At 39.3% G+C, this 11,449-nt stretch overlaps 1 protein-coding gene across 1 annotated transcript; it reads left to right on the top strand.

Moving 5' to 3' along the window:
• Positions 1-193: 193 nt before the first annotated feature.
• LOC145983434 (substance-K receptor-like) lies at positions 194-10,013 on the top strand (the record flags this gene model as incomplete). The annotated part of the gene is made up of 3 exons (XM_083116544.1): positions 194-390; positions 2,251-2,378; positions 9,676-10,013. Coding segments are annotated over 3 exons (591 nt in total), but the record flags the coding sequence as incomplete, so codon positions are not given.
• Positions 10,014-11,449: the final 1,436 nt, after the last annotated feature.

Raw genomic sequence — 11,449 nt, 5'->3', positions numbered from 1 at the left:
GCAAAAAAGATACAGTATCTGTAATATATTGTAGCAAATGCATTGTAACTAATTCCTGCAAACTGTACTTTTGTCACAATTGCTCATAAAAAGTACATACAGTAAGTTCCCGAAGAAATAATGCACTTCTTTGCTGAAGAGTATAAACTCAAACACTGTGGATGATGAAATCCTCTTCCTTTGTATTTTTTAGGTGGTGAGAATGTTTATCGTCGTGGTGTCCATTTTCGCCATCTGCTGGCTTCCATATCACGGGTATTTCATCTACAGCCACTACGACAACTCGGTGGCCTACACCAAGTACATCCAGCACTTGTATCTCTTCTTCTACTGGCTGGCCATGTCCAACTCCATGGTGAATCCGCTCATCTACTACTGGATGAACGCCAGGTGAGGATCTCTAGTGTTGAATGATTTAGGAATGTAAGATGGGTATATTCTAGAGGCAAGATGTTCTTGTCGTTTTGGAGTACATATCTTACGGATTCCATTACTTACCTCATCCGGTGGAAAGGTACCAGCGTGGGTAGCCGAATCTGAATGACAGGTGTAGTCGACACGCTGGCTACGTTAACGACCGGATGGCTTTGAAGTCCACGGAGCGCGCCCACCAGCTGCAACAATCACATTCAACCCACAGTGTTGCCACACATCTACTCTACGTCACCTTGTCCCTCCGCGCACAAGCACCTTTCCACGGTCTCCACATTGAAGTTGCAAAGTACGGCAACAGCGTATCCGCTGTCATGTGGAGTAGACGAGCAGAATGACAGCTGCGCCCATTCGCTGAAGGTTGAGTGTGATTGGAGGAAAACATGTCACCCGCTATTTATCCACACCCACGTTTTTTGGCGGCGGATTTCTTCAGTTCTTGGACGTTAACCAAGTAAACGCGTGGACTTTACTGGGATACCTGTATGTATATTTAAGCATCCAAACCGATTTGAGAAAATCGAAATAAATATTGTAGATCAGCTACCGTTTGAAGCTGAGTCCAGTCACATCTCGTCTACGGCAAGAAACGTGTGTATCTAACAATTCTCTGAACATCAGCGGATGCATGGAGTGAATCCCATAGAATTTAATGGAACAAAAATAACAATACTACACAAAGAACCGAATTGGACACAAAGGAAAATCAAAGAATCGGCTTTCATGGCAATGGTAAAAAAACAACCTCTAAGTCATCCCAGTAGTATTCAAGCAACTATGGTCCCCTCTCTTCAGCGAATAGAAATGATAGCATAGTGGAGCAAATTTAGTACAAAATTCCAAGTTTCATGTTCAAAATTTTCAAATTCTAAAATTCAGAAGTAATCGTGGAGTGGTTTGTTACCGCACTGGATTTGCAGTAAAAACGATAGGTCTGTCGAAGGCTCGAAGAAGACGGGAGAAGAGGTGCTCCCTCGAAACAAAAAAACTGTTAAAATAAAGGCGGGAACCCCTTGACGAGCCGGCCTCCACCCGCATACATTCAGGGGTATGCGCTTTTTGACCTGGTGCCTTTCATTAAAAAGGATGGCGTCAGTTTTCTCTGAATTGCGGTACCTCCGTTTATCTATTCATAAGCTTTATTTGGGCTTATATGTAAGTGAATGCAATATGCTACAAAGTTAATTTTGTTCCTGGTCTATTCTGGGACCCGTAACAGGTCCGTTACACACTCAGTTTTGTACTACATATTATTATTTTGGTCTTAGTAAAAACTAGCACTAGACAATGAATAATGTCCAATTAACATTGCATGCATAAAATGTATATTTATCGTGTGTCTGAGCCGATCTCCCTCGCTGTCCCTTTTATTATCCTTATTCAACCCTTAGATCACGCTAAGATAATTTAGAATGAAAAGAAAGAAGGAAGGAAGGAAAGACTACAGTAACCAGAAATCATAGAGCTACTGGCTTAGCAATGAATTACAACAACTGTTCTGTTTCCGAATATTAACAAATGTCGTTTAGTGTATTTGTGTGAAGAATTGTGCTTTGATATTCCCTCTTAGCCAATCCACGTGGTGTAGTGGTCCTGGGATCGAATATATAACGCGAACGTATGGGAGTGGCATATAGATATAACGTACATGAATTTCCTTCTCCCCTCTCCACGTCCTGTACTAAAAGAGAAACTTCTCGTTCAATGATTTAGATATATACGTATAATTGATTACTGTTGGTTAATTCTCTACCTAATATTTTCAGGTAATTCGTAGGCACTGTTGCATAAAATTGAATTTTCTCTTATCTTTCGCAGGTTTCGCCAGTACTTCCGCAACGTAGTGTGCGAATGGCACTGTGATAGAAAACGATCCAACCCAGAGGGAGGGGAAACACCCCCCATGTTTCGCCGATACAGCCAATCCTACTCCAAATCTCGCTCTGGTAAGTTCTTGGCAGGAGCTGGAAAAGCACTCAAGTCTCCACTCCTTACAAGCACAAGTACAACACCGATGAAATTTTCAGTGAGTAGAGGGAGCATCAAGGCTTAAAACTTCTTCTATCGATGTTTTTGTTCCCAAGAAACCTAAAGAAAAATATTTTATGTTGTGTGTGAATGAAACAACGCCCCACAGACTGATGGTTGCCATGCACTTTATTTTTTGCTGTCTATATATAGACTGTGTAGACAACGGAGGCCTTTGGGGTGTGAATATTTCTGTATGTATCCCCCATCCTTTATACGCAATAGTGATTAATACATGACTCAAGAAGTAGGAATCACCTCGCTGTTAGGTTATCAACAATTACAAAAGAAAAGCTGTATGTCGTGGTTGCATACATACAGACAACATAGTTTTTCTACGGTTCAATGTCTCTACGAACAAAATGTTGTTTTTTTTTAGAAAAGTTGTTTGATGTCTTCTACATCCTTTAACAGATTGACAGTAGTGGTTAGGGCACTGAATAATTAATATTTCTCAGATCCATTGGATGCTCATTCCCCACCATTGTTAAAAAAGGAAAGCTACGAAAGATTACTTGAAGACGAAAGAAGCTGTGCTTCTCGAAACATATTATTACAATAAGTGAAATGTTGTTTGAAGTCCACTTTCAGCTCAGATAGGCCAATCAGGACTGGACCTACAGTTTAAGGTGAGATTCTAATCAGTGTGCAATTTGTCTTCACTTGGTATCGAACCCGGAACCCTTTGATTACAAGGCGACAGGTAAACCCCCACGACATCTGGGAGGTCCTATTACAACAGGTAAATAATAAAGTAGGCCATATATAATTTCCAATCAGGATTGTGTACTATTCTTTACACCTTGGTACAGTGCGCAAGGTAGACTGGGCGCTCTTAGCTCATTGATAACTTTTCTCTCGCTCACCTGAAAAGTTTCTAGGTGCGCGGTGCTTATGTAGCAATAGAGAATGATTCCTCTTCCTGAGGTTAACAAAGTAATCATTCTTTCACCAGTGGGTTATGAATTTCTGGAACTCAATGTAAATACTTCCTCTGTGTTACAGATTCTCTATCCTCTGAATGGAGTAATAATCAAAATTCTCGAAGGTCACAGTTGGATTCAACAGGATGTAGTTTGATATTCTCTTATCTGTTGAAGTTCGTTACACTTCTGATGTTTACATTCCAAATATAAGTTCTGAGAGTTAAATATTGTAAACGATAATTTAATAATATTCCCGCTCATGAACCGTGAGTTGAATGTCAACACGAACGCTCGAAACTGCAAATTTCCGTCGGCGCTCTGTGAGAGAACAAAGTGTCGTTTTCCTTCATGCAGAGTCTGTTGAAACTTTGAAGACCTTGCTGAAAGTTGAGTTTCGTCGCCTGAAGACACTGAATCAGAAATCTGAAACTGAGAGAATGGAAAGGCAACACCAAAGGTGAGAACTAGAGTAACAATCACTTCAAAGGGAAGGCCAATACTAGGAAACTGTTTTGTTACGAGGACAATGCTCATATTGAAGTTAGCTTCAAAATTTTCGTATTTGTATTTATCTTTTTTTGCATCGCTTTTTTCTGCCGATTTTGGCTAGTCGTGAATATGAAGAAGAATTATAATAAATGAAATTGATAAAAGGAGACTTGCAAAGGAACACCAGTGCTGAAGCCAGGAGTCGAACTTGGTATTTCTGGTGTCAATATCGTAAATCTAGCAGTCACTTATCATTTCACGCAGTTCTGTGTTTATATTTACCAAACCAAAACAATCGTGATTAACCTTATCTAAGATATGATAATGTTAGTAAAAAATATTCAAAGTTTCGAAAAAATTCAAAGTTTTTTTAACTCCACTGTATGCTCAAATTGGTTGAGGTCTCCCCGATGGCGCAGTGGTACCATCATCGCCTTGTAATCAAGGGGTCCCGGGTTCGATACCCGGTGGAGGCACATAGTGGTTCGGATCCCAGTTTAAAAACTGTAGGTTCAGTCCCGATTAGCCTTACTGTCCACAAAGTGGACTTGCAACACCATCTCAATCAATCAGTCAATGCTCAAATTGGTTAATCGGTTAACGTATTGTTTAAAGAGAAATCTGAACCACTGTGCCTTCACCGGGTATCGAACCTGAAACCACTAGATTTCAAAGCGATGACGTCACCACTATACCATCAGGAAGGCCGTAGTGAAAAATACGTATCATGTTTTAGTAACTTGATGGACCTTTCATACTACAATGAAATGATGAAAGAAGAATCACAAAGAAACACCCATGTCCAGGCTAAGATTCAAACACGAGACCTCTGGCGTCGTAGCGCGCTGTGCTACCCACTCCGCCACGGAGGTTTAATTTTTTTATTTGAGTTGGTGTCTTAAGTCCGCTTTATGCATAGTAAGGTAAATCGGGACTGGACCTAAAGTTTAAAGTGGGATCCGAACCAACTGTGCCTCCACCGGGTATCGAACGCGGGACCCCTTGATTACAAGGCGACGACGCTACCACTGCATCATGGGGGAGGCCCCCGCCACGGAGCTACCTTTTATTAGGAGTAACCTCACTGACGTCATCATTTGAAGGAAGATAGCTTGCCAATATTTTTTTATACATACTATACTTCTCTATTCATTCAAAATAAAAACTCATAACATAGATAGAACTTAAGGGGGGGTCAAAAATGCATGCTGCCCTCCTGAAATAGTATTTGCTTCACTATAATGCGTCATGTGTGATGCATAACTCTACTGCTATAAGCTTAACTTCCGTAGCAAATCTCGCTCCCTAACTTGGCGACTTTCATCTCGGTGAATCCAGATCTATCGTATGTGCGAGCGACGTGTTTCACAATATAATCTTTAGATAATAATTTTCTCCACATTTGGAGTGTGAAACTTTCGACAACCGTGATTTGATTTTTCTCTTTCTTTTCCCACCTCGAAGACGCACTTCTTGGAATTTTTTAAATAAGATTTCGTAACGATTTCCAACAACTCGAGATCTGAGGTGACAACTGAATTGGACTTTTCTCTCTTTTTAAAAAGTGTTAAGCTCTGTCCTCGTGACAAGATAACGTTCACAACAATGGACGAATCGAAAATAGTTACGTGAACTTGGACGGGACCTTTCTCTGTGAAGTTTAGTCTAGTTTAGTTTAGTTTAGTCTAGTCTTCCACCACTTACCGACTTTATCCTGTTACTTGGACGAAAAACCGGACCAAACAAGTCTGGAGATTCCGAAAAAAAATGGCACATGGAATAAAACGGGATGTAACATCAGGTTTGCCCATCCCCCGTGAAGGTAGCACATATTTACACACACACATTATATATATATATTAACATAATGTAAGGCCTTAGCTCTCTCTTACCCTATTACAAAACTAAATTTTACAGTCAATATATTAATTAATGCAAACTTATTAAACTTGAACGGGACGATCACAAATATTTTTGCACATTTCTCTGGTAACTGAGAATAAAGATAATTTCATATAGCACCAGTGTTTTCACGGAGAATCGGGCGTTTATTCTGTAATACAAAAAGAAATCAATCACCCAGTAAAATGAACCAGAAGTGGTAGACAAACTAAAAAAAAAAGTATTTTTAAAAATCGGATATTACTTAGTTTGAGTACATCCAGTTTCATCTAATGGCTCATCATCACACAAGATTATCTAATCTGACACCTGTCGGTCATTTTAGGCGAAACAGAAATTCTCGTTTCGGTTAATCAAGTAATCAAGTTGAAAGGAAAATATTGAAACTGAGGAAATTTTCTGTGCGTTTACTATGTTCCCTACGTATAGTCATAATTCATTTATTAAGAACGTAAATCAAATTTGTTTTGTTCATTACAAGTCAGTAACCCAACAAGTGTCTAGGTTATAGTTAAAGGAGGCAGTTATTAGATTTGTTTACGTACACCTCACGCGCACACACTTAATATGACTAAGAATATTGACTAACTATTGACTAATATGACCAAACCTAGCCTAATGTTATTGGTTACTACATTACCGGTAGCCTAGTATCATTTTGTATTCATCTTTCATTTTGTTCATATTAAGGATATGTTTCAAATTTATTGGTGTTTACGTGTATAGCACAGACGGCTATATCTAATCGGCGTAATCGCCGCCACTGATAATCACTATCCATTGTTCTTGTAATGCTCTTAACGGTGTGTCTCTAATTGTTAAATTCTGGTTATATATTAACTTGTCCACGTTCAAAATCTTAGGTTCGGGAAACTACAGATTAAAGTTATGAAACACTACTTGTGTAGGGTGGAACTTCTTATTTATTTCTTTTGGGGCTCTCCCCTTTCCTCATACCAGTAATTATAATTTGCTTAGGATTAGAGTTCATACATTGGCTTTATGCTAGCCATGGTAGTTGTATACATTTATCAATAGATGGCAGTAGTAACGTTTGAACGGAACGATGTTAATGCTCGAAGCGTCATCTACCGTGCTACAAGCGAATTGCATGCAGTAAACGGACAAAATCGATCAAGAAAAGGCGGTAGCGAGATACAGGGAATGAATGCACAATGGTGCCTCTTACGCGAAATGTTGATCCTGAGACGTCACAAGTTGGCAAACTTTCTTCACTAGGTCAAGGTTAGAAACAAATTATTAATGAAATTATTTTTATTTCTATAATTTTCCGGCGTGTAAAGATGATTACTTGTTAAATCTACTTTATGCACAGAGGATAAATAGGACGAAATAAATACGAATGCCTTAATTACAAGGCTTGAAGATCACGGGCGTCGGATAGCTAGGAGAGCATTTATCAATATTACTATCACAACACTTTTTAAAAAGTGAAACTTGAAACAGATGTCAAGTAGGATATCTATACACTGCATAAATTTCCATCAATTAAATGTGCATTTAATTGGTAATGCAAGATTATTTTATTAATATATGGAGTATAGAAAATCGAATAAAGTTGGTAATAATATTTATCCACTATTTCTATAGTAATATATACGACATCCAAGAACAACAGGATTCAAGAGTTCACTTGGCACTCCTCCTTAGCGGGCTCAGCGAGTCAGGGGAAGAAAACAGAATTGATCATTGATTTGTATAGTTTGAACAATGTAGACATTATCTGCATTTACACTTTGAATTTTTCTTACCACGATTAACAAATTCTCAATATGAGCAACGTTAAGAAATATGAATACTACAAAGTAGCAGCAAAGACCACCGAAGAAGCAGTGGCGCTTATAGTGGCAGTTTAATGAACTACTCTCAAAGCCATAGCCTCAAAGCGCGTCTTTTAAATTGGGGTTGTACTTCCAACGAAATACTACGCCTTTATTATTGCTGTGTTCTCTTATTGCAATTGCATATTTCCATAGTCTTTATAGATCCGAATATGAGTAACATTTAGAGAAATAAGCTGAAGAAAAAGTAACATCAGAACATAAATTTAAATGTGTTATTTCGAACTGCGATTTAAAAGTTTCAACGAGAAAAGATTCGGATTTGACAAGAAGGACCCTATCAGCGATCGACGTCACAATGAGTGTGCAATGAGATTAAAGCCATCAGGGAAGTTAATTTAGAAACACTTCGAGTTGCTGCACGCAATATTCTCCAAACGTCTGACGTAGTTGGAATGTGCTAACCGTAAGTTACGTGGAATATGGAGTTCCTAATACCAATTTAAAGCCAGATAATTAATGTAAAGCTCTATAACACAGAAGCCCTTATCTGTTAACTCTTGCATGTTACGCCCTGTGCCCTCGCTACACATGAGGTCAGTTTTGCAGGGGACAAAGTTTTAGCCGATAAATCAGAGTATAATGGCGTATTGGTTTATCGGCAAAATAGTAATCAGTTCTGTTGTGACACAGCTGGTCGTCCATTGGGGAGGAGAGGGGACAATGTTAACATTTTGAAATATATTGGCGTCGTTAACCATAAATTAGATTTCCTGTTTCTTTGGTCAACGGTGCCAAACCACTGTGGCTAGATAGGAGTGCAGACGTTATGTTTTATGGTGATACACACAAAAACAATTAATTTCACAGGTTTTTTAAGTTCATTGTCAGGAGCATTGTTGCTTGGTGGACAAGGGTTGGCTGTGATCCATTGTAAAATACTCTTAACCTAACTAAATAGCCTTACGAGAAAATTTGAGAATCATTTACTAGAGCAAATATTACACAGATACACTAGTAGTCAAAAATAGAGAAAATAAGTGCTGGAAACAAAACGATAGGAACAAAGAAAGAGATAGAGTAGCAGAGGAAAATGTGCAGATAGGCTAATCGTGACTGGACCTACAGTTAAAAAGTCGAAATCATTTTAATTCAATGTGTAATGCGTCTCCATCTGAGATCGAAGGTGACAGCGAGAAACAGAGGGAGGAAGGAACTAAGAAAGAAAAGAACAAATAAACAGAGGAACAAATAATATAAATAAAAGTTAATAATATTATTGTACTGACTATGATGGACTAATGCAAACCCACGTGTCCCATCTGGGAAATAAATACAGTACATTTTAATTACTTTGATTTTTACTATCTATGAAACATAACCCAAGTTGTTTGGCACTTGCGAACAACACAAAGAGAGAGGGAGGGAGAGAAAGAGAAAGAATGAGTCGGAAATAAAGAGACAACGTGATGGAAACGTAAACAAATGAAGGTAGAAGAAAAGGGGAAACAGAGGAAAAGTTTGTTTGTCATAGTTTACTTTAAGCCCATCTAATGCTCCGAGAGGCAAATCGGGACTGGATCTACAGTTAAACATTGAATCCGAACCACTGGGCAATATGCCTTCACCGGGTATCGAACCAGGTAACCCTTGATTACAAGGTAGGAAGAAATAAAATAGGAAAATAAGAAAACAGGTGGATAAAGAATATAAATACCGGTAATACTGGATACTGCCATCGACTATGGACTAACACAAGTTTATGTGCTCCTATAGAAATCACTATAATATTTACTATCTACGAGACTTAAACCTAGTCGTTTGCCACCTGGAAGGTTACGTATTGGAAGAGGGGGCATGATACTATTTCAATATTGTTCTCGACACATTGGTAACATCTTCCATCAATCCCAGCTCGCTGGAGATAATTTAATATTTTACTGAACTCATTTCAATCCTTATTATCTAGGAGAGAATCTATGGTTGAGGAAAGTCCTTGTGGTCTTATGGTAAGACAAGCCAATGTCTGAACTTTTAAACTCTTTCTTGTAACAATGTGGACCCAGTTATGTCCGATACTCTCTTCTCTTCCACAGGGACTCACGATGACTACCCTCCCGGAGCGAGGGCGGGGGCGACGTGCGACTGTGGCCTTGGGCACCGCCAGGTTCTGTACTCCGCCCGGGGAGGCGCGGCCCACATGAACGGTGGGCCCTCCCCGAAGTTCCACCCCTCCAGGAGCAACCCCTGCTGCATGGCGAGGAGGACGTGCGACAACTACATGCACTGGCACAGGAACCACTACGTGTTCCATGCCGAGGACGCTTGTAATGACAGCAAACACATGATATCCAAAGTGTAGTGATGGTTCAGTGTCTCTTCCTCTTAGTTCATGTATCTTCCAGCTCCAGGGGAGCACAGTCTCCTTCGTGGCATGGGCTGTCTTCCCTCTCAAGGTTCTGAATACGACCAAGTCGTTCCTTTTGCTACGGACAAAGCCATCTCGTAAAGCAAAGCCTGTGTAGACACAGTGTACATGCGACGTCATCATTCGTAGGTCAAGGATTGCAGTCAACATCACTCCATTCGCACCCTCTGGGAACACTACGTTTAAATATGTCGATTTTCCGCCTATTCATCACACATTTGAGACTTTGGTTCTGATATCGCGTTGCGGTCATGGCCTACCCGTGATGACGTTGCGTACAAACAAAGAATCTGTGAACCGGCATTGTAAGACGGCACTGAGCTCACAAGTAGGGTTGAAGCTGTATTGTACAGTTGTAGAGAGCTTTAGAAACGACACTCTTCATCATCTTCATGCACAGATATGATAATGACAAATGCTCTCTCATTGGAATATAACCCGAGACGATAGCGATAAACAATACGCTATGTACAGGAAAATGTATTTGTAACCACCACTGATTTTCTTGACATTGGCTAGTGGTTGTCTAAATGTATATTTCTAAGTTTAAAACACAAAGTGTTTAGAAAGTTTGAGTTCATTTGTCCTAAATGGAGCACAATAACTCGCTTGAAGGGGAGAAAAGACAAAGAAAACAGACCAAAAGCGAAAAGAGGAAGAAAGAACATGCATGGCAATGGCTTCTACGCGTACTAAATATACTGGAACACAAAAGAAATTATCAAACAAAAAAAATAATGCCAATTTTAAAAAACTGACTTCAATTATCCCTGATAAAAAAAACAACAGTCCTCAGGTAAAATTGAAGCAAATATCTCGAAGGCTATAAAAATCGAGACTTGCTAGTGCCGATAATGGGTCTGCTATCGGATTGTTTGAGAAATGGCATCTTGCGAGATTGGCAAATTCGCGGATCATTATCAATTTAAAAATTTGGGGGCAGGGTGAAAATTTTGGATAAATCATTGGCTTCACTGACGGAGAGGGCAGAGAGGAAAACCATTTCAAAGCTTGTGAAACCGACAATAAGACTTCCATTTAGAGAGTGAAGTGTCGGCTACATCTGAATGCTAATGTAGTTCATATGATGTATGCTAGGGGGCCACCGAACTCGAGCTTACCATTTATACTTTACAGCTACAAGTGTGGTAGAAATCGCTTAGAAATGCTTATTTCCCTTCTAGAAATTGCAGATATTACTCTCATGGGTATGGTAAAACTCCTACGTGGACAAGCCCTATAAATTCAAGCAATAGCTCTAGAAAACTATGGAAATAGACAAATAAAGTTGTTAAAAGTCCAGTCCACAGAATCAAAAATATTTCATGACACAATTTTGTTGCCATCAACATACATAAAAAAAATACACAAAGATGTGCTAAAATGCACCAACTGAACATATGAGACACGATCACTTCAAAGAAACCACAATTACACTTTTA

Source organism: Lepisma saccharinum, unplaced genomic scaffold (genome assembly GCF_977018435.1).
Source record: "Lepisma saccharinum unplaced genomic scaffold, izLepSacc3.1 HAP1_SCAFFOLD_938, whole genome shotgun sequence".
Taxonomy (NCBI): Eukaryota; Metazoa; Arthropoda; class Insecta; order Zygentoma; family Lepismatidae; genus Lepisma; species Lepisma saccharinum.
Note: the sequence above shows the minus strand (reverse complement) of the source record. Positions and strands in the feature narration are given on the sequence as shown.